At 34.4% G+C, this 25,114-nt stretch overlaps 2 protein-coding genes across 2 annotated transcripts in view; both read right to left on the minus strand.

Annotated features, from left to right (window-relative positions):
* Positions 1–314: 314 nt before the first annotated feature.
* The window catches only part of HCFC2 (host cell factor C2), a 41,089-nt gene continuing 16,289 nt past the window's right edge, over positions 315–25,114 (minus strand). The window contains 7 exon segments of the mRNA XM_037846495.1: positions 315–3,530; positions 3,533–3,653; positions 4,892–5,077; positions 6,997–7,131; positions 9,128–9,201; positions 9,767–9,970; positions 13,143–13,320. Of these exon segments, the coding sequence (XP_037702423.1) occupies positions 3,340–3,530; positions 3,533–3,653; positions 4,892–5,077; positions 6,997–7,131; positions 9,128–9,201; positions 9,767–9,970; positions 13,143–13,320 (1,089 nt within the window). The 3' untranslated portion in view covers positions 315–3,339.
* LOC119542035 (metal-response element-binding transcription factor 2-like) lies at positions 17,300–20,119 on the minus strand. Its single transcript, XM_037846496.1, is given in 3 exon segments — positions 17,300–19,456; positions 19,458–19,675; positions 19,776–20,119. Coding segments are annotated over 3 exon segments (1,776 nt in total). The 5' UTR covers positions 19,779–20,119; the 3' UTR covers positions 17,300–17,901.

A 25,114-nucleotide genomic window follows, 5' to 3' on the forward strand; every position in this document is an offset into this window, starting at 1 on the left:
ATCTAAAATCAACATGTCTACAGATTTAACTCTGACATCATCAATTCTTCTTTCATGTAACTCCAAATAAATAACACCTGTAATTGTTTATAGTAGAAAAGGTGCTTTATTTTACATATCATTGGTACACAATACATAAAACTGCCTAAAATCAGTCTTGGAAAACACAACCGTCAGCTACACCTTAAATGTCAAAGACCAAGTCTATTTTGCAATCTACTTCATTTATGATCAGATGACCACAATTATTTTAAATACTAAAACTCTTCATAACCAATGTTACAAATGATTTTTGTACAAATGCTGTAGTTTTCAAAAAATAAAAGCATCTTTAGTTATAGTAGACCATATCTCTAATCAGAACAAATCTTTGCTAGTCTACAAGTCTTTGAAACAATGGATCAAGTTTCACCTTCCTATAGATTACATTTACGTAATTCAATTATGATGGAGGGCCTCATTCATGCAGTCAGATTATTTCCATTTTTAAAAAATACAGATAAAACTGAGTTTATATTTGCCTTATTTCTAGTTTAACTGCCCAGTTTACTAAGCTAAAATAAAACCAATACAATATAGAAAACATAATTCTAAGAGCATGCAACATCAAAATACTTTTACTACATACATGAACCCAAATTGCAGAGCACAGGAAAGAGACTGTGGCACAAAATCTGAATTGCTTGTCCAGCTGAGATGAGTAAAGAAAAATAATTTAATTCAATGTAAATTCTTTTACGGAAAATATCTGCATAATATGGCCCACTCCTATGCAAGAAGATCTTTACTTAGAAAATGTGCAAATCAAGCTAAATGCACTTCTCTGTATTCCAATCCATTTTATTCAGAAACACACAGCTCTAAGATTTATTAACTATTCATGTCAAAGCCACAGCAATTTCTCAATAGCATCTTTCAGTCACCAATCATTTATCAGAGAGATAAATGTGACTGGTGTTTTATGTAGAAATGCCAAAAAATGATTAACAAAATCTGAGCTAATTCTCAAATGAAAACATTTATTACTTTAACAAATCCCTTGGTATGGAAAGACTGCCCTTCCCTCTGAAAAGTAAGTCATGTTAGAACCACAGGTTCACATTTACCTCCTGGTCTAGAACACTAGAAGCATTTAAGCAAAGTAAACCAAAGACTTGAAAATTCTAAATATGTATAAATGTACACACTCAAACAATTATTCTATTCTTTGCTTAATATCAACTTCTTCCTCGTCATTAAGAGAATGCTTCAAGATGCAAACTGCTAATTAATGCAGAAAGGAAGGGGTCAAAAGCCAGACTTTTTGTAATAAAACAAATAGAGCATTAAAATAATTAGGCTTGAGACATACTTAATATAACTTTCTATTCTTACTCTTTTTTTAAAAAAACTAAACACATATAAACAACAAACCCTAGAATTTAATATGTGCAAAACTGCTTACCATTTATTGTAATTTTAACTTTGGTTAAGTATTTGTTAAGCCTATTTTCAGACACATTATGGAAACTATACAAATGATTACAAACATAATAATGAGGTAAGTTAAAATTCTACTAGTGCAAAAAGCAAGCATATGCCAAAAGCAAAGCATATGAGTTAAACAAATGCAGGATGAAGCTCTCACCAAGGGAGTTGCTGGGATAACAAAAGAGAGAAGCTCCTTGTAAACATTGTTTGTAAAGTACACATTTAAAGATTAAGGATTCATACAGCCCCAAAAAGTATTCTAGCAACACCATAGTAGTGCATTTATTTTACCTTTAGAGTTCAGAAACCATTCATCTTGTGTCTAACAGCTTGCATATTTTCTTTAAGAGAAACTTAATTAGTGAGACACATTAATTACAAATACTATAGTATAAAAATCCCAGTACTTTACAAAAATTATATATTAAAATATTCTATACACTTTAAATTAGTAACTGGAACACACATATATATATCAATTCTGCACAATTAAATCCATCTTTGCTGGGGATATTGTACATGAAGTTTGAGGACACAGCTACTCAGTCAACCTAAACTGGTACAAGGTTACATGTAATAAAAAAGATAGACTGTGACTCTGCAGTTATTGCAGCTCTTAGTTTGAAACATCTTTTCTGCAATTATTGCTCTGTAGATTCATTCCAGATTTGAATAGGCAATGGAACCATAAAATTCTAAAAGGTTGAAAACAAGTCACCTGTATGTAGCAGAGTGGTCATAAAGCCTATCTTGCATCTTTAAGGTTGTAATGAAACCTGAGTAAGCTGTCTAATGCTTATAATTCAGTTGTAAAAAAGTTTATACAATTTCAAGGTAAAAACAATGCAAAAATAAAACATTTAGAGCATTTACAAAAATCTTACAAATGTTTAAAACACTATTTCAAAACTTGTGCCCTGTTAAGGTGCTTCTTTCTTTCCGCAATAGAAGGATACATACCTTAACTTTGAATTTTAAATTATGAAGGTTTTAATTCCAACAAAAGCAGCCAGAGCCATTAAGACTGGTCTTCAGATAATGTACGTCAGAATTTTAGTGCGAAAATGGACCTTAAAGGTAAATTCTTTTAACGCCCTCATTTATTATTGAGGACACTGAGGGCCAGATAAATTAAGTGCTTTGGTCAAAAATATATTCAAATATATTGGCCTGATAAGAATCAAGAAAATCTGTTATCCTTTTTTTACTTTACCATGATCCTTAGAAAATAAACAAAAATTCAAAGCAGTTTCTGAACTTGCCTGCCTGCCTACTTTTCATCCTTCCTTTTTCCCTTCTTTCCTTCCTTTCTTTTTAAAATTTCTTATGCTCCATGCTAACTGTAAATAGGCAAAGAAAGGAATCAAGTGGCTCCTAAAATTAGTATCACAAATATTATCTAATAGAAGACAGTTATTAGAGGACCACTGTTCATACAAAATAAAATTAGAGGGTGTACTTAAAGATAGGGCATTTACAATGTAGAGAACATTTACTATATCAGACAGCATAGTGCACAACAGCCAGTTACTAGAATCATCTCAGTAACTCTAGGATGACTGAGCTACATGGTCTTTATAAAAGATATTGGGGTAATAAAGCCTTCAGGCTTTTATCTTAATTTTACTATTTTTCTTTATAAAAGAGCTATAACTGTGAGGAAGGAACCATATACTAATTTTCAGAGTCTTTGCTTCTTTTCTATTTTTATTTGGAGCTAGAATTGAGCAAATACATTTTAAGAACAACTTACAAACTCACATTCATAACTTCTAGAAATACAATCAGAGAATGCTCTTTTAAATGACATATGTTCATAACCAGTTACTAATAAATAATCATCACAATAGCTTAAGTAAAAAATACAATTCAATTTAAAGACGCTTTCTTATTATTACCTTGAAGCCATCGAACTTGGGTAGCTGGTCCATATCCCTTTTCATTCTTTGCTGATATCCTGAACACAATGGCAGGCCTGGATGTATAATCAATATGTGCATTTGCAAGTTGCCCAGTGGTTACTATACATGATGTCTTAAGACCACAATAAATCCTCATAATACAAGTTGACTTGGATTATCTTGTATCTGTGCTGTACGGATAGCCAAGTAGGCTGAATATTCCAAAATATTTCCAGAAGGTGAAGTTGGAGGTTCCCAGGAGAGGTGGATACCCTCAACATTCTTGAAGAGGAAGGAAAAAAAAAAACAAAACAGGTTAAGGTTCTCAAGTTTTCTCTATTATCACCTATTATGTTGAGTCATCTTTAGAAGACAAAACTGTCGCTTTTATTGGATCTAAAATACTTAATTTATGCCCAGTTTCAAAAACCAGCTAGGCTTAAATGTCTGCCTGGAATATCCTAATGTGCAGAAAAGGACTCAGCGGACATGGGGCTCACTGTGCAGTAAAGGGTTAACTCAGCAAGCATGGGGTGTTCAAACTCTGCACATACTAAAGAAATGGCAGCCCACTGACTGGCTTCTGGAAGAAAACCTCTAAGCCCATGGAATATCCTATCTGATAAGGGTGTCTTTGTATATCTGGGGCCTTGGACCACACCAGATGGTTTATGCTAACCATGTAATTTATGGCGAATGCCTGTTTTTGTCTGATGGGGGCCCTGGGCCATGCTGTATTCAGTTAGACCACTTGGGAAACTGGAGACTGAATAGCTAAGGTTAGTCATGTGGGTACTTCATGCCTCCATGACTGACCCCCAGTAAAAACCCTAGACACTAAGGCTTGAGTAAGCTTCACTGGTTGACAATACTTCATACTTTTTGCCACACATTGTTGCTGGGACAATCAGCACTGTCCATATAACTTCACTGAGAGAGAACAATTGGAGGCATGTGCCTGGTTTCTCCTGACTCAGCCGTATGCACCTTTCTCCTTTGCTGATTTTAATCTGTACCCCTTTCCCATAATAAACTGTAACTGCGAGTGTAACAGCTTTTCTGAGTTGTGAGTCTTTCCAGTGAATTACCAAACTTGAAGGATGTCTTGGTGACCCCTGACATACTCATAAAGTGTTTTTTTTAACTTCCCAGAAAGCAGACCTTTTTTTTTAAGAAGGGGCAGGACCTCAGGATAAAATATAATCTAATTTCATGTGTTCTATTAGAACTTTACAGCATGAACTTTCTGGTTCTGTAACAAGAACAAAACTAATATTAAGAAACATACTAGATTTCTCTCCCTTTCTGTGATTTGGATGCTGTAATTCTGCTTGAAATTTGGTACTTAAAAATATCATAAGCAATTAGCAAAAAATATTTTTAAACTTTTAGTCCATCCCCTTTTGGATAACTCTCATTTCATAAGATGCTAACAAGAACCTCTAAACTAAAGAGTTTCACTTCACGTAGAAAGTTTAAAATGATTTAAATCACCAACAAGCCTTAACCTTATGTCTTACCTTTGAAATTCTGACTGCAGAAGGAGCTCCAGGAAAACCAGGAATACAAGTTTTAAACTCACTGATTTTGCTGAAAGGGCCTATTCCACAACCATTGATTGCAGCAACCCTGAATCTGTATCCTGTGCCGGGAACAAGATCTTGTTTCTTAAGTAAACTGTAGTCAGGCACGTCTGCATTTCCAACCTAAAATGTAATATATGCAAAAGTCAAAGAAAAGATGTAACTAATTCCTTTTTTTCATTTAATGACCAAACTCTTAAAGAACAAATTATTTTTTACGGTTCTAATTAAAATTTATTTCTCTCTCACACACAGAATGTATCCTCCAATATAGAAAGAACTACGCTCATAAATTGTTGATTCTTATGCAGAGAGAAAGAGCCCTGTGTTTACAATCACTGATCATAAAGAGAAATATAAGTATATTTTGTACATGAACGGTATAAAGGTAGACCAATTGACAACCACTCTAAACAAAGTAAAAACTACCCAATCCCCATTAAAACTTAACTTGGAGTAGAAATCTAAGATTTACTAAATCTAAGATTTACATTTACTGTCAAATAATACTCTGGCTAGAACAATACCCTTTGGAGATAGGTAAGTAGGCTTGACAGAAAAAAATTAATGACTAGCAGGTAGTAATAGAATATTTTTAAAAATAATATTTAGTAGACAATGAATAAATGTTAAATTGAATAATCAGATTACATACTCTCGGTAGGACTATCATAAAATTCATAACTTTCAAATAATTTTGACATAGTCTTTAATTCTCACAACATTCTGTGAGACAGGTAGCACCAATATATCATCCCACTTTAAGGGAGCTATGTCAATCTCATTTTATAGATGAGGAAACTCAAATCTCAAAGAGGTTACGCAAGTGACTTACCCAAGGTCATAGTGCTGAGTGCTAAAACTAGTGATTCCAACCCAAGTTTACTGGCTCTAAATTTTATGCTATTTTTTTTATTTGGGGAAAAATCAGGTAGCTACTAGGCCCTTAGACATGAATAGTTCTTTATAAACAAAGTACAACTACAGCAAGAAATTTCATTAGGCTATTCCTAACAAATTACTAATATTTCTGTTATTGTCAAGGACTGGAAAAATTCGTTATGAGAAAAAGAGAGCACCAGAAGTAATATGAGAGAAACTGAAGTATTATGATAAATGATATATTCTTCATTTGTGCAGATATTCAAAATGAATATCCATTTCCTTGGCAATTCTCTTCCTGGAATTCCCCACCCGAAAAAAAAATATGGTCAATATGTTTTGGAGCTTTTATCTTAGATGGCTAATGTCTCATTTATATATTTGAAGTCCTCTTAAAGGGCTCTAGCAAGGGAAAACTAGTTTGTATTCAATACAGTACAGGGATCTCTAGTCTACCAAAATTTTTAAAATTCTCTCAATAAGGAAAAAAAATGGTCCATTCTCTACACACACTGAGTAACAAAATTAGAAATATTTTAAAAAATCCTCACCTCTGCTGGCCAAACTAGATTATTTATGCCTCAGAATCCATCCCAGTGTTTGCATAAGATTTTTTAAATTTCATGTTTGTGATATATATTTTATCAAAAGAGCCTTAAAAGGAATACAAGATATGTAGGTACACAGAACTCTATCAATGGAAGATTGTAAACAGATTCCAATTTTATTCATTCAAGAAACCTGAATCAGAGTTATTTTAAAAATCTTATTCTTGAGGTTTTATATCTCACAGTGTAGAAAATACATCACTATTTGCTCCATAGCTGCTGGCTGAATTGTGCCTTGAAGGTCTTCACGTTTCTGTATAACCTTGAAGTACACAATGGGGAAGGGACTGAGACTGTGGAATCGTAACCCATGATAATTTTTGAATTTCCCTATGTAACTGCTTGTTGAGCTGTACACCGAAAGTTGACACCTTTCTGTATGTATGTTACATTTTACAGGAACGGAAATGGCTGAAGTTGTGGAACTGTGACCCATGACATTCTTTGAAATTTGCTAACAATTTGTGAAATCGTACTTTGAAAGTTATCACTATTATGTATATATGTCAAAGTTCACAATAAAAAATAAAAGAAGAAAATTTATCAAGATACCTTTGAGATGTTTTGCTTCCCTTTTGGCAGCAAATAATACTGGCTCACCAAAGCTGTGTTATTTTTAAAAATTCCCACATCACACCATTGTCGTTCTGTTTTCATTGTGGCCACTGGATTTGAAGGAATTTCTTTCTAATTTTAAAGAAAGTAAAGTTTATGAAAACTTTAATTGGGTTTATAAGAAATTTTAAGATTTAATAAATCCATGCAGTGATCTACAAGTAGGCATATGGGTAAATATCACAACATTAATAATAGCTCATAAGTAAATAGTCTTTAACAGATTAGGTCAAATGACAGTGAAATAAAGATGCCAATTCAAATATAGGGAGTGACAGGCATTTTCCAAGTCAGCAGCTCTGTACTACCAACCTAGCGGGAGTTAGCATGCTTTCAAATCAGTGATATGTTAAAATGCCAGCTGTTTTATAGAATACTGTCATTTTGGAGACTCTGAGGAATTGTAATCCCCTTTGGTGTGACATTATAACTTGCTCCAAAAAAAAAGAGCAAATAAGGAAAAATTCATTCCAAGCTGGCTCATTTCTAGGTTCAAAAATAGCTAGTAGAAATTCAGTGATCTTTGCACTTGAAATACCTGTGATTCTCCAAACCTAAAATGAGAAAAAATGTTCAAAACTAAAATGCAATTTGAATATACTTCAATATGTAAATACACTAAAGAGAAGCAGATTAAACAATTTTACATTTTTACCTTGTTATTTAACACAAATAAACTTCCTCTACCTTAAGCTACTTTTAGTGATAAGTGAATTATACTTATCCCTGGAACTAACCTTTTTAAGCCATCTTCTTTATAAATGAGACACTGTTTCCAGAAGCTCAAAACAAATGTGCACTTCAGTTATTTATTTCTGTCTTAAATATATAACAGCAGAGGTACATGCTTATAATTCACATTATTTGTTATTTAAACTATCACATATGACAAAGTGAGCTAACTAGAAAGTCTTTAAGGTTAAAAAAGGTAACAGCTTTAAACTTGTTTTTATTTTTTAAAGCTGTAAAAACTGTCTTCACCAACTTTTATAAAACAACTGGCTCCAAGTACAATAACAAATAGCATTCTGGCAAATGCATCACAAAACAGATGTAAGAGAAAAAATGTTCATGTTAATAACCCTTCCCTGAGAAGAGTCTGAGAACACTAGGACTTAATATTCTGCAAAGGGGAAAGATGATGAAGGTAAATATATGATTTAAATCCATAAAAGCATGACTGAAGGAAAATTAAATTAATTTGAAAGAAAATTTTAGAATCCTAAAGATTCTGAAAGGTAAATACTAGGTCAGATAAAAAAGTCTTGTTCATAGAAGTAAAGTTGAACTGGCTGGTTAATTAAAAAAAGAGCTTAAAAAGTATTTCTATATTATCCTTATATTTATCTAAGTAAGATAGTGTATCTGTGAGGCACATTCCTAGCATTTTAAACTTGGTGCCATGCAAATCAATTTTGGCCTTCCATAAAACAACACTTGGTCTAATGTCCAAGATTACTGGGCTACCCTACATGTATATCTAACCAAATATCACAATATTTTTCTTGTGCTCCTATTAAGAAGCTGGCAATAGAGCCATCCAAGCTTTATGTTCCATAACATGGCGTACATTTTACTCTTTAAACCATTAATATATTACATATATGTGTATATATACACATACTTACATATATATGCACATATACACATACACACATTTCTGGTATTGAAAATAACATATTTTCTTTATAGAAAAAATAGAAAGCTAACTAAGAAATTAAACATTATCTGTGTCTCCACTAAGCTGGAGAGAGACATCTAGCATTTTAGTATGGATGTGTAGGCATGTGCAAGAATGTGGATGTATGAACTGTTTGTATTTTTTAACAAAATTGGGACCACAGAGTATGTGTGCAGGCATGTGTGTGTGTGTATAATTTTTTATTCAAGTTTTTTTTCACTCAACATTATACTTTGAACCTTTTCCTATTCAACCATTCATTTAAAAATGTATGCCAATTCACTACTAAAATAAGACTAAGAACCATTTTTATGGGTTTATTTAGAAGGCATTTAGCATTTAAAAGCAAATGTAAACATGCATCATCATGTCAGGTCATGTACTTACAGAAAATGGAATCGCTGCAGCATGTATCTCTACACGGCTGATCTTAGTTGCAGGCAGTGCATATGTTTCATCAACTAAAAATAAAACAATTCAGCAGGTAAGATTTACATAATCACTTATTAAACAGACACATTAAAACATAATTTACAAATATACAAAAAAAACAGCCAGAGGGAGAAAATCACAATAATTAGAAATATAGAAACTTTAACTCAAACTAATTCACAAAGTTCACTTTTCAAGAATTTGATGATTAAGCTAAAACTTCGGAGAATGTTTACCAAAGATGAAACACTATTCCTATTGCAGAAGAATAAAGTGAGAATTTAGAAAATCAGAAATCAATTAAACTGAGAAAACTGTTATCCATAATCTAGAATTAATCTTTCCTAAGGAAAAGAGCTGAATTTATGCATTGTAGGAAAGATACATTCTGATTCTATTTCAGTGTGTGCTAATCTAGATACTTCATGTACAGCAGCAGAGAACCTACTACATAATGATTTTAACTGAAATGCATTATCTGCTTATATAGGATTCAATTCAAGAGGAAATGCAATTCCCACCTAAAACAAGTAAGTTTGATGAATTTATATAAATAAATGGCTCAAAATACAGTATGTGAAACACATTTCAAACCTTCAGATTTGGTACTGAATGTTGTTAGTGAAGTTTCATCTTTAACAACTGCCCCATTTGTACTGGATGATTCAGTTTTAATGGTCTGCTGGGTTACCATAGTTTGTGCGCTGGAAATAGTACTGGATGCAGAAGTTTCAGGGTTTACTGTTCTTAAGTCCAGGCAACTACTCAGAACACCTATATTTGCTGAAGTGTGAGGACCTAAAATTAAAGGGGAAAGATTATTAATATAATATCTGCAAATAATGGTTATGTCTTGTCATTCTTGTCTTATAAGTCTTAGTACTTTCAGTTTTAAAATCATAAATAAGAGCATCTTAAATGGCACTCATGAGTTAACCATTATGTATAAAATGTTTAAAAAAATAAAGTGCATTATATCTATAATGGATGTCCAACTTCTCAGCTCTCTCTTCCATTCTGAACACTGAACCACTGCTCTCAAACTCCCTACTAAATCACAGGTTGAAGAATTTTCAGCAAATGCCCTTGTCTCCTATCTTAGGGAGAAAAAAATTAGAGCTCATCAGGCATGAATTCCCTCAATTTTCTGCCATCTCTTGCCCCAAACTGAAGCATATTTATGATTGTGCCTATCCTCCCTGTCTTCTCTTCCATATCAGAGGGTGAGCTGACCTCCCTCATAAGGAAATTTAATCTATCCTCCTGTGTACTTGGTCTCATTCTCTTCCCAGTATTTTGGGACTCTCATCAATCATTCCTCTCTCCTCAGGGTTTTCAGACTGTTCTTCTTCAGTAGCTTCTCACCCTCAGTCCATAAATTTGATCAAACTGTCAAGCAAACAAACATTCATCTTCCTTGAGACCACAGGAGCCCTCCAGTTACCATCTCCCCTCACTAATTCCCTTCCAGCAGTCTCTACTTCCTCAACCTCCCCAGAATTCGGTTCTGGAACACTACTCTAATGAAACGCTCTGGCGAAAGTCAGTAATTTTCAAGGGACACTTCTGAATTTTCATTTACTTGATCTTTCTGCAATGTAAACAAACTTGACCACATATTCCTTTCTGAAGATGTTTCCTACTATAATTTATATTTGTTCATTCCACAATATTGAGGGTCCACTACCTACCACACGTTGTGCTTGTTTCTCTAATGGTAAAACAAAGCAGGCATGGTCCTTGCCTCATGGAACTTGTAGTCATATGGTACAGACAACATACAAACATAAATGTATAGTCACAAACTGTGATGCCCACTATAAAGGATGCCCACTATAAAGGACGCCACTCTCTTTGGGTTCTTTCTTAACTCTCTAAGAGCCCTTTCTCAAACTCTTTAGTTGACTTCACTTCTTCAGATAACTCTTTAAATGTCAGTGTTCCCAAGCCCTCTTCTTTTCTTTTTGTTCCTGTGCTTTAACTACCATTCACAGAATCATTCATCCCTCAAATACATATGTCCCAGGTACTGTGCCAGGTGCTGCGAAGATAGCACTGGACAACACAGACAAGGTCTTTGCTCTTAAAAGGATTATATTTTAGATACTCAACTTCTAAATTTCTATTTCCACTACAAGACTGTCTCTTAAATGCCAGACCTAAGTATCCAACTGCCTGTTAGAAATCTTTACCAAGATGTTCCTCAAGTGCCTCAAAACCAGAAAGTCCAAAGCTGAACCTGTATGTTTCCCAAATTTGTTCTTACTCCCATATTTCCTATCTTAAGAGTCTCATCATCCACTCAGATATCCAACCCAAAAAACTGAGAGTGAGGTTTAATTCATCTTCATTTCTCACATTCATCCAGTTGCCAAGTCTACTAGATGCTACTGTCTAAAAGTCTCTTAAATGTTGTAGTCTGTCTTCTCCATCCCACCTATTCTTTTAGTCAATCTCTTTACGCATCTGCTGGAGTCAACTAAATCTAATCATGTCACTCCTCAACCTTTTTTCCTTAAACTTCTTGTTTTGAAACAACTTCAAATTACAGGACAATTGCAAAAATAATAACAACAACAACAAAAAACCCACACAGAACACTCCATCAACCTGACATGACCCCTGCCAGACACCCAAACCCATCAATTTTGATGTTTTGCCACATTTGCTGAATCATTATATTAATCTATGTAACAATCTATGTATCTTTTTTCTAAATATTTGAGAGTAGGTTGTATACATCATGTTCCTTGGACACATAATCAATTAATTATTCATCTACTTTTAAAACATACCCTTTAACTGCTACTCTAACCTGCAGAGAAAAAGCCCCATCTCTTCCTTTTAACCTGAGATTGAATGGCCATTCAAAAATTGAATGTCTAATGTGTCAGGCAGTGTTAATATACAAACACTCTGGTTTTCTTAATTGCCTAGTATTAATCTAGTTCAGACTGCCTTACAACATAGGATTTAGAGTCAAAAAAGATTCTAAAATCTCAAAGCTCATCTATATTTGTTTTCAAGAGTATAAACTTTTTCATAAAATAAGCATGTAGGAAATCAGTATAGGTAAGAAATTAGAATTGAGGTCTAGGACCAAGCTTTTATAATTATGATAAAATCATTCCTTTCTGTCAGAAAGTTAATAAAACAAAAGAGCCCCCTCTTCCACAAGTAACAAAATGAGAAAAATTATAGGAAATTATTTTCCTCAGATATTTTTATGATTCATAAAGGAAAATGGAAGTAAAAAGTCATATTAAGCTTGAATCAATGCAGAGGAATTAGATTTATTATCAGCTGTCATGATTTTTTTCAAACTAAAAGTAAAGTCATATGTTCCTACATTAGGAACATATTATTTTACAAAACTCAGAATGAGTTTTGTAAAATAATTTTTGATACCAAAACCACAGGCAATGCTTTAAATATCTGAAATGGCATCAGTATATTCAAATAAATATATTTTAAATATAAGCATCACCAAATTACAACCTGTCCCATGAATGCAATGGGCTAATTAACAGTTCTTAACTTTTAGAGGATAATACAGTTACTTGACAAACAATTATTTACTAAGTGACTACTATTACCAGGCATAGTTCTGGGTCCTGAGGAAACAGTGGTACACAAGATGGACAGGATCCCTTCCCAAAATACATAATTTCAAAGAGTTACAAGTGCTACAAACATAAAAAATGAGTAATGGGACAGTGACATTAAGCCCACAAACAACCTCAAATATCTCTGCCTCATTTAAATTCCATGGCTCATAACTAATCATTACTATTAATGTAAGTGCTTATTTTGTATTATGATGTCACTCTAACAAGGTTCAATATAGTAGTTACTTTACTTATTCAGAAAATGGATCAAAACCATAGAATATTTACTTATTCAAAGATTCTAAAATCCTCTACCAATATTATAAAAAGCTTTAGTTTTATTTAAAATGCCATCCTTATACCTTCATTTTGCCTTTGCACATCCACCACACAACTATTATGATTAGAAGCATCAGTTGCCAAAGATGAAAGTAAAATGGCATTAGAATCAAGAGATGCTTTGGGATCTAGTTTGTTTTTAATTGAAGTTCCTTTCACGGCTGTATGTTCAGTTTTTGCACTGTTTACTGTATCATGGATCTACAAGAAAGAAAATAGGTTATTGTAAAAATCAATGTTCAATTAGAGATGTATGTTTTAAAAAGCCAAGCAAAAACACTTACAACTTAAAAGCTTTTGAAAATAAAAGTTACCAAAACATAAAATATTTTAATTATATTCTTAATTTCTATAGGATTATTCTTTAAGTTTTACAATAGCTTAAGAAAACAAATTTTTTTCACTTAATCTCTCCATACTCAAAACACCAGTTTTAAAGTGAAAAGGGAGGGTATATTTTGAGAAAAAAGTCCACATTTTTATAAATGCCAGCTAATATTAAAAATAAATACTTAATGTAACATAGGAGACAACACCAAAGCTACTGAATTTAACTTGGTCAAATTTTCTTAACAAAGGTCAGACATGTATACTAAAGATCAGATGATTACCAGAAGTAAAATCTAAAGTTATATGGAACCCTTAAGTAAATGAATCATTCTGTAGACTGAGTTTTCCATATGGAAATAAAGATGTAATATATACGCATGTCACAATTCTTTACCATTAAACATTTTGGATAGGCATCTTCCTGATTACATTTTTCTTTGCCTTCTTAAACACACTATAATGAACACATTTAAACTTTATGATAATTTGAGTCATCAATGTATCAATTATTACATAGCAATACCTATAGGTCTACTGAATCGTAAAAGTGATCCAGCATCATACAAATACCCCAATATTGCTACCCCTTTTTGTCACCTGCTTTTCATTACTTTTCTGTCTCCACTTTTATTTTCAACTATCTTAATTTCTCATGGCTCTAAGGATACTTGTCCATATCATGCCCTGTACTTCCCTTCTAATAGGTAGTGACGGAGTTACTGTTAATAAATGATGATGATGACAGCTACAACCATTTAGGTAGCATTATACTCTGTGCTGGGAATTGTGGTAGATACTTATATACTTTGCGTCTCATTTAATCGTCACAACAATCCTATAAATGTGATAATATGACCCCTATTTTATAGACAAAGAGACTGAGGTTCAGAGAATTTAAGACATCCACAGTCAGATAGCCAGTAAGTAGCAAAGCTGGAATTTGAACTGAGGTTTATTTCATTTCAAAGGCTCCATGTTATAGTATCTCTAATGTGCTCTTTGCTTAAAAAATCAGACACCTAATCTAATTAGAATTAGGTAAAATATGAACAGATACATCCTGAGATTACCACATAATCTATGTGGTAGATTAAACACATATATTTCAGGAGATTCCTCCAGAAACCCAAATCAAATTTTCATAAAGTAATTTAAAAAAAGTATAAAGATAATCAACTCACAAAGAAAAAAGAGACTAGGGGAAGACAACAACAGTAGCTAAGAAGATAAGAAGCAGAGAAAGCTGAAAGCTAAGAGCCTATAGGTCAAGAGTCAAGAAAATGCAAACAGTTTGTGCCACAGAATCCAGAAAGGCTCAGGAATTGGAGGTATCAGGTACTCTGGAGGCATGTACAGGGTGCAAGTAAACACAGGAGGACTGTAATAAAGAGCTGTATAAGAAAACGGTTATATCCCCAGATCTTCTCTCTCAGTACACCAAGCCAGACAAATTCCTCTCACCCATTCTAACTGAGGATGGGAAATATGTATAAAGTTGAAATGGGAGACTCTGGATTACAATACAGTATCCCTCGGGTGAAGGTGGGGGAGGGGCACCCCTACTGAAAATGGGATGAAGTGAATGTATGTTGAGCAGAGAGAACCCCCTTCCCTCAATAGGCTCCCATAATACTGACAGCCAGCCTCATAACCTACAGGCAAAAAGGTTGGAGAATTCTCAGGGAAAACTTATTGGCCCAAGAGGAAAAAACCACAGACACTGATTTATGTAGCCTTACACAATCACCCTCACTAAGGTCTACCAATCAACAAGCCATGCCCACATGCATAGTTTCCAAGGCCCTTTTATTTTTAAACTGCAAATTTTATTGAGATATATTCACATACCATATAATCCTTCCAAAGGATACAATCAGCGTCTCACAGTATCATCACCTAGTTGTGCAATCATTATCACAATCACTTTTAGACCATTTTCATTACTCCAAAAAGAAAAGTTACAAATAGACATAAAATAAAACCCAAACACCCCATACTCCCTGATCCCCCCTATTATTGACTCCCAGTATTGGTGTGCTACATTTGTTACTGTTGATGAAAGACTATTAAGATATTACTATTAACTATAGTATGTAGCTTCAATAGGTACTTTCCCCCCATATACACTCTATCATTAACTTTTCGTAGAAATGTTGTACATTTGTACTAGTTCATGAAAGAACTTATTTATATTTGTAGTGTTAATCATAAACAACATCCACCACAAGGTTCACTGTGCTATATAATCCCATATTTTAACCTCTAGCTTTCCTTCTGTGGTGACATATATGACTCTAAACAACCCCTTTCAACCAAATTTACCTACAATTCAGCACTATTACTTATAATCCCAATAACAAGTTACCCTCACCTCTACCTATTTCCAAACACTTAAGTTCAACCTCATTAAAAATTCTGTACATATTAGGCAAACACTCCCCATTCTCTAGCCTCATTCTACCTCTTGGTAACCTATATTCTAAGTTTTATGACTATGAGTTTACATATTCTAGTTAGTTCATATTAGTGAAATCATACAGTATTTGTCCTTTTGCGCCTGATTTATTTCACTCAGCATTGTCCTCAAAGTTCATCCATGTTGTCGCATGCTTCAGGACTTCATTCCTTCTTACTGCTGAGTAATATTCCATTGTTTGTATATACCACATTTTGTTTACCCATTCATTGGTTGATGGATACTTGGATTGTTTCCAGCTTTTGGCAACTGTGAAAAATGCCGCTATGAACATTGGTATGCAAATGTCTGTTCGTGTCCCTGCTTTCAGATCTTCTGGGTATATACCAAGTAGCGGAATTGCTGGGCCATAGGATGCCTCAATATTTAGTTTTCTGGGGAACTGTCGAACTGTATTCCACAGAGGCTGTACCGTTTTACAATCCCACCAGCAGTGAGTAAATAAGTGTTACAATTTCTCCACATCCTCTCCAACACTTGTAGTTGCCTGTTTGTTTAACAGCAGCCATTCTAATAGGTGTGAGATGATATCTCACTGTGGTTTTGGTTTGCATTTCCTTAATAGCTAATGAAGATGAACATCTTTTCATGTACTTTTTATTCATTTGTATTTGCTCTTTGGAGAAATGTCTATTCATATCTTTTGCCCCTTTTATTTTTATTTATTTATTTATTTTTTAAGAATATTCTTCTGTTTACTCTTTGGCTAAAAGAAGAAAACAAACAAACAAAACAAAAAGAAACAGAAGACAATTCTAACACTGGTGATAAAAGAAACTGTTTTTTTACATGTAAAATAAAGTTATCACTTTAAATCTTGGTACATTTTATAAAAACAAGAGGTAATGTTGTAATAAAACAGCAGTAGCCCTGGCTGGCAACATACTGTTTGTTAACCCTGTGCAATAAAATACTTTGCTCATACTACACTTATTCAAACATGACTAACAAGTTACTACAGACATTTCAGGAATCTTTGTGGGACTCCCACAGACTTACTGTTAAAACTGAGAGACATATACAATCATAATGTGCCATGAAAACTTGAAAATGTTACTTCTGGTAGGAGATAATGTTCATATTTGAATTTGTTTTAGGTTCTGAACAGCTGAGTTACAAGGACTGAAAGTGGAAAGCATTCTAAAAGCCCATGAACACTGTTGTTCACACACTTCATGAGAACACACTAAAGTTGTTTGACACATTTCTCTTCATACATAGCAAGCAACAGCACCCAATAAAAGCCTGAGAAGAAATGCTGCTGTGTAAATACTGCAACTATTCCTGAAAAAAGAATTATGGGATATATACTCCAAAGCTGCCCATTCCCATAATTTGTATTGCATAGGTCACATAATCACACGCATATATATATACACAGATGTGTATATATATGCACATGCAAAGAATATATTAAGACGACAATGAAGTCTAGTCACAGAGCAATTTACAGGCTCAATATATTTTTTACACTTTGAAAGAAAATTTCAATATTTTACAGTCTTTCAGTAGGCATTATATACACTGCACTTTATGAAATATAAAAGATATTGAAATAAATTTTTTCCAACATTTTGGTAACAAAACAGACAATGTTTCTCCAAACACTTGTGCTATCTACATGATCTGTTTGCTCTAATAACCATTAATCACAAAAACTGACTCAATGGAATAATTAGAAAAATTATCTAACACCATGCATGGGTTTGAATCATTTTTAATATTCTATCCTAGAAACATTCTACAAATCTCAAGATTTAAAAAATTAAGTCTCTGTTCTGATTTTTAAAAGATATCTTTTTATGACAATATCCGTAACATTGACAGGTACATGTTAAGGCTAGTATCATCTCCTTTTGTGAATTTTTTTGACTTTTTTTTTTTTTAAGAAAGATAGTAAAAGCCAGACTCCTTTAGGGTTCAAAATGTACCTATAGAAAATCAGAGTGCAGTGAACATAATGTTCAGTCCTACAGTCAGGATGCAGTTGCTCCTTCCCATTCCACAAGATACTGCACCTTTCCATCAAGTGTCACCCGACGAGCCAAAACTCGGTATTTTTTGCCACATGCTATTCTACCTGCAGCACCAAAGTAACTGGTAATAGAGTTTTTTAAATGATTGAGTTGTAACTCCTGATCTGCTAAGTTATTCAGAATCTCTGTGTTGAGTTCATCAAATTGATAATCTTCTTTGCCTTCATCATCTTTGACAATTTCTGAATTCTGTGTCTGGAGTGCTCTTCTTGGAAGACGACCTCTTCTCCACAAATGTGGTATTGCAGCAGGCCAAGATCTTCCTGTACGAGTTCTTTTTCTGGAGTCAGATAATCCAAAATGCCTGGAAATGCTAGATGAGGTAGTTTCTTTTGTACTGGAAGCACCCGTGAAATCCACACCTGAGGTATTGGATGAATGTGTAGTTCCCTCAGTTCTCCCTACAGAACAAGGTAAATCCAAGGTAGGATTCTCTGAAATTGATTCCTTATCCAAAGGTGGCTCAGCAGTTTTTTGAATCATTTTTCTTGTGTATGGGCCAGGTGGACGACCTACAGATTTTTTCTTTCCTTTTTTTTCTATGCCATTGCTTACTTCCCTTGAATCAGATATAGGTTTGGATGCCTTTCTGCCTTTAATTTTAAATTCATGGGATGTTCCTTCAGGTTCTTTCTCTGCTTTGAAAGCCACATTTGGTGGCACAGGAGGAACACGAATTCGCAACCCAAACAAATGCTTCTTCTTCTTTATTTCTTTCCCAGACATAAACATGGTCTTGTAATCATTTAATGCCTCCAGAACATGCTCATATCTTTCAGATTTTGGTGTGTCTGCCAGCTCTCCAGGGTGCAATCTATCCCAGTTTTCATTAATGTATGTCATAAGCTCAAGTTCAGAATCAAAGTATTTCTTCTTGTGAATAACACTTAGGTTGTAAAGGCATAGGTGTGCTATATCTACCCACTGTAATGGTAGACATTTGAGGTATTCTGGTCCAGAACTGCAGACAGAGCAAATAAATGTATAAAACCTGTCTTCAAATAGCATTGGCTTTTGAAGGCATTGCACACAAGCCTCATGAAACCACTGTTTACATTTACAGCACTGCAGCATCTTTAAATACCAATCTCCAGGCCCTCCGCAATAGCAGTAACACTGCTGGACACTGGTTTTATGACCAGCATCCCATTCGAGGTCTGCCACACTATAGGGTAATGTCTGCTTCATGACTTGCAATGCTTTGGCATTTGGTCCTTTCTTAAGTGCACCACCCCTCTTTGTTGTTGTTGCAAAAACACACTGTCGACAGAGCCATTTTTCATCTGAATCAATCACACTGGAATCAATATGAGGTGTGTGACACAACTGATGGTATCCTTGGCCACACTTATCACATATAACCATTTCATTGGGAGCTTCTGAATACTCTTCTTGACATATTGTACAGACCATTTCCCCACTCCCAGTGGCTCCTGTTTGAATGTCCTTCCAGAGAACCCAGGATTTATAACTATCTTCAAATATGATGAAGCAGCTGTTTCAATATGTTTATCTTTTTGATAGTTCCAAGATAAAACAAGCCATCTGACCATCTAGCTAGGACATCCTGACCCTCTTCAAATTTACATGCTAGCTTTTTGGCTTTATGTCCATCCTGTAAAGACAGCTTGGTCAAGGATGTTGGGGTCTTTTGGTTTCGACGTAAAGGAGACCGCTTGTGGACCAGTGAATCACCTGCCCCTGTGGAGTCTCTGGGAGAGCCGGAGGGTCGCCTTCACTGGGTCTGAAGGGGACTATCTGTTTCTTTTTCAGCTCAGTGGAGAAAGCCCCAGTCATTTTCAGTTTCCAGGGCTCATTCGGTCACTTCAGTGGTACCAAACGCTTCATACAGGAAAAAACAACCAATCACGTCCCCCTGGGCGCTTCTCTTGTGAGTCCGAGCACTTACTGGGCACCCACCCCACAGAGCACCCCTCACATACGAATGCACAAGCCAAGGTCCTTGTGGGGATAAGGGCTGGGGGTAGAGTGGGCGTTCTTACACCGGCCTCAAACACACCCCACTTCACTACAGCCCTTCGCCATTTTGGTTTCCCGCGGACTGCCGGTGCCGCCCCTTTTATAACTGGGTTGTCTTTTTACCGTTGAGTTGTAGATTTCTTTATATATACCAGATATATCAAACCCTTATCCGATATGTGGTTACCAAATACCGTTGAGTTGGCTGCCTTTTTACCCTTTTGACAAAGTACTTTGAATCACAGAATTATTCATCTTAAGGAGTCTCCATTTATCTGTTTTTCCTTTTGTTGCTTGTGCTTTGGGTATAAGATCTAAGAAGTTACCTCCTATCACTAGGTCTTGAAGATGTTTCCCTATATTTTCTTCCAGGAGTTTTACAGTACTGGCTCTTATATTTAGGTCCACTTTGATCCACTTTGAGTTAATTTTTGTAGAGGTGTGAGGTAGAGGTCCTCTTTCATTCCTTTGGATATGGATATCCAGCTCTCCCAGCCCCATTTATTGAAGAGACTATTTTGTCCCAGTTCAGTGGATTGGGGGCCTTGTCAAAAATCAATTGACCATAGGTTTGAGGGTCTATTTCTAAACTCTCATTTCGATTCCATTGATCAATACGTCTCTCTTAATGCTAGTATCATGCTGTTTTGACCACTGTGGCTTTATAATAAGCTTTAAAGTCAAGAAGTGTGAGTTCTCCCTCTTCATTCTTTTTTTTCCATGATGTTTTTGGCTATTCAACACCACTTTTCCTTCCAAGTAAATCTGATGACTAACTTTTCCAATTCTGCAAAGTAGCTTGTTGGAATTTTGATTGGTATTGCATTGAATCTGTAGATAAAGTTAGGTAGAATTGACATCTTAATGACATTTAGCCTTCCTATCCATGAATACGAATGTCTTTCCACGTATTTAGGTCTTCTTTGATTTGTTTTAGCAATTTTTGTAGTTTTCTGTACATAGATTTCAAGACCCTCCCTTTTTTTAAAGGGAGAATTGACATTTTTATTATGTTGAGTCTTCCTACCAAGGCCATTTTTTAATACCTTACTTTTAACATAAAAGGACAGCCAAGCATCACCAGACATTTGATGAAAGCTTGTAATGTGAAAGACCAAGATCAAAAGAAATTAATAAAATAATAACTGAAAGAAAAATATTGCAGAACTGAATACAATACCAAAAAAGTTTTTAAAAGCATTCATTTGTGCCTTTCAATAGATAAGGGAAGATGTTATATTCATGAAGCAAAAATAAGATGCTATAAAAGAAACAAAGAATAAGAGCAGGATTTTAGAGATTAAATATGTGGTTTTATATATTTAAAAACTGAATAGAAGGTTTATAATATAAAATGAAGAAATTTTTCAGAAAGTAGAATAGACAAAATGAAAACAGTAAAATCGGGGTACTAGTTTCAGGACCACCACTCAATTAAAAGGAATTTAAAAAAAAGAAATGAGAGAAAATGGAGGGAGAAACTAATCAATAACGAAAGCCATGAGTTTCCAGAATGATGGGGTCCACTCAGTGCATAGCACAATGAATGACGACATATACCCCAAGGCACATTATTGTTGAAATTTCAAAATATTGGGGATAAAAAGAAAAAAATCAGGCCACATATAAAGGATCAAAAATGTAAGTGACATTAGACTTCCCACCAGCAACACTGAATCCTAAAAGACAGTAGGGAAATGCATTTACGCTTCTGAGGATACAGAATTCCATACCCCAAATATAAAATTCCATACCCTAGCCAAACTATCTATCAAATGTGAATAGACCAAAGATATTTTCAGATATTAAAAGATCTTAAGAAGTTGACCTTTAATGAACCCTTTCTCAACTCCTGGAAAGGGTATTCCAGCAAAAAAAGGGAAAACACCAAGAAGTAAGAAAAAAGGAGACCCAGGAAAACATGGACTCTAACACAGGAAAGAGATAAAAGGAATTCCTAAGATGAAACAAATGAGAGTTCCAAGATACAGCTGTGTAGCATGACTATGGAAAAACCAATACAGACTAGAGCATTAAGACAGAGGGTTCTAGGAGGGATGGTTCAAATGAAAAATATGAGGTAGTTAAGAATGCCAGGGAAAGCAAAATTGTATGAGAAAGAAATATAGAACACTATATGGCTCATCTGTGAATATGTCATCGTCAAAATGTAACCATCAAAAAATGATTCAGCTAAAAATATTTGAGATGTCCCCTCTCTCACCACTCCTTTTTGAAAATGTACTGGAAGTTCTAACCAATGCAATAAGACAAAAAAGGAAATAAAACTTATACAAATTAGGAAGGAAAAAATAAAACTCTTTGTTTGCAAATGACATGATCATTTATGTAGAAAATCCCAAAGAATGTACAAAAAAACTCCTGAAACTAATGAGTGATTATATTAAGGTTGCAGGATACAAGGTTAATATACAAAAGTCAACTCCTTTCCAAAATACCAGCAATGAGCAACTGGAATTTGAAATCAAAATCACACCACCACTTACATTAGCACTAAAACCCCCCGAAATATGCAGGTATAAATCTAACAAAATATGTACAAGATCGATATGAGAAAAACTATACAAAACTCTGATGAATGAAATCAAAGATCTAAATAAATGGAGAGATATTCCATTTCATGGATAAAAGATTCACTATTGTGAAGATGTCACTTCTTCCCAACTTGATTCACAGATTCAATGTATCCCAATCGAAACTCCAGCAAGTTATTTTGTGGATATTGATAAACTAATTCTAAAATTTATATGGAAAGGCAAAAAACCCCAAATGACCAACCTAATATTCAAGAAAAAGAACAAAGGTGGAGGACTGATACTCTCTGACTTCAAGAATTACTATAAAGCTACAGTGATCAAGATAGTATGGGACTGGCAAAAGAACAGACAAATAGATCAATGGGAACAGAATAGAGAGCCCAGAAAGAGACTCACACAAATACAGTGAACTGATCTTTGACAAAGGAGCAAAGGCAATTTAACGGAGAAAGGAAAGTATTTTCAACAAACAGTGCTTGGTTAACTGGATGTCCACATGCAAAAGTGAAAAGAGAGATTTAACACCTTTCATAAAAATTAATGCAAAATGGGATCATAGACCTAAATGGAAAATGCAAAACTATAAAACTCCTAGAAATTTTAGGTGACCTTGGGGGCTTGGCAATGACCTTTTAGATACAATGCCAAAAGCATGATGCATGAAAGAAAAAATTGATAAACTGGACTTCATTAAAACTAAAAACTTCTACTCTGTGAAAAACACTGTTAAGTGAATGAAAAGAGAAGCCACACACTAGGAAGAAATACTTGCAAAACATATATTCAGTATAGGACTTATATCCAAAATATACAAAGAACTCTTAAAACTCAACAAGAAGAAAACAAACAACCCAATTAAAATAATGGACAAAAGGTCTGAACAGACACCTCACTAAGCAGAACACAGATGCCAAATAAGTGTATGAAAAGATGCTCAACACCACATGCCATTAGAGAATCACAAATTAAAACAATAATGAGATAAGAATACACACCCATTAGAATGGCTAAAATCCAAAACAATGACACCAAATGACACAAGAGGAACTCTGACTCAGTGATAGTGGGAATGCAAAATGGTACAGCCACTTTGAGAGACAGGCAGTTTCTTAGAAACAAATGTTGTCTTACCATACAATTCAGCAATTGTGTTCCTTGCAATTTACCCAAATAAGTTGAAAATTTAGGTCCACAGAAAAACCTGCATATGAATGTTTATAGCAGTTTTACTCATAATTGCCAAAACTTAGAAGCAACCAAGAAGTTCTTCAATAGGTGAATGGATAAACTGTGGTACATCCTTATAGGAACATTATTCCGCAATAAAAGAGAAATGAGCTATCAAGCCATTAAAAAAACATGAAAGTACTTTAAGTGCTCATTGCTAAGTGAAAGAAGACAATCTGAAAAGGCTACATATTGTATGATTCCAACTACATGACATTCTGGCAAAGGCAAAACTAGAGCAACAGTATAAAGTTCAGTGGTAGCCAAGGATTCAGGGAGGGGGAGAGAGGGCAGGGTGACTAGGTTGAGGACAGGGGATATTTAGGGCAGTGAAACTATTCTATATGATATTGTAATGGTGAATACATGGCATTATGCATTTGTCAAAACCCACAGAACAGTAGCACATAAAGAGTGAACCTTAATGTAAACTAAGGACTTTGGTTAATAATAATGTATCAATATTGGTTCATCAATTGTAATAAATGTACAACACCAATGCAAGACATTAATAATAGCGGAGAGGTGTATGGGAACTCTCTGTACTTTCTGTTCAGTATTTCTGTAAACTGAAAACTACTTTAAAAAACTAAGTCTATTAATTTTGAAAATATCTGATGGATGGGGGAAGGAAAAGGGGGGAGAGATCTTCAAATCTTCATTTTCCATTACCAAAGACAACTGATCTAAAACTGGAACGTCAAGAAGTGGCAGCATAAGAATTTTATTTAGAAATATGAAGGTAGATACCAGAAGAAAGCTGAAAGAGTTGACACTGCTGAAAGCAGTTGCCTCTAAGGAGCAGAAATCAGGGGCAGAAAGGGATATGGTAGGAAACTACTGGTTTTTATTATAAACCTTGTAGTACCATCTAAATTTGTAAGATACACACACACATACACATATACATACATATAGGTATATCCATATCCATATATACATACATGTATATAGTATTATGTAGTTAATATATGTATGTATACACATATAAAAATATACTATGTCAATAAAGTAAGTCCTGAGGAAACTGCTCACAAAAAAATTATGTGAGCTTTATTTGTTTCATGGCCTTCCTGCCATATTATATAGCCTTTTTTTTTACTTAATTACCGGTCTTCAACCATGCTCAGGACATGCAAGCTTGTACCTACATAACTTTCCTTGAAGAGTTCTACTATAGATGTAGATAGCAGTTTGCCAGATAAAAGCAGTCAATCTTAGTAAGTTTATTCATTGGTCTCCCGAAAGACCTACTGTGAAACACTTCATAAATAAGAAATAACCTCACAAATTCAAAGTTGTTAAAGTTTGAATTGTAAAAGAAACAAAGGTGCTCAATTTAGCCACCCATAGTCTTAGGTAAACAAAATACATGGTAAAGAAATATA

Source organism: Choloepus didactylus, chromosome 8 (assembly GCF_015220235.1).
Source record: "Choloepus didactylus isolate mChoDid1 chromosome 8, mChoDid1.pri, whole genome shotgun sequence".
NCBI lineage: Eukaryota > Metazoa > Chordata > Mammalia > Pilosa > Megalonychidae > Choloepus > Choloepus didactylus.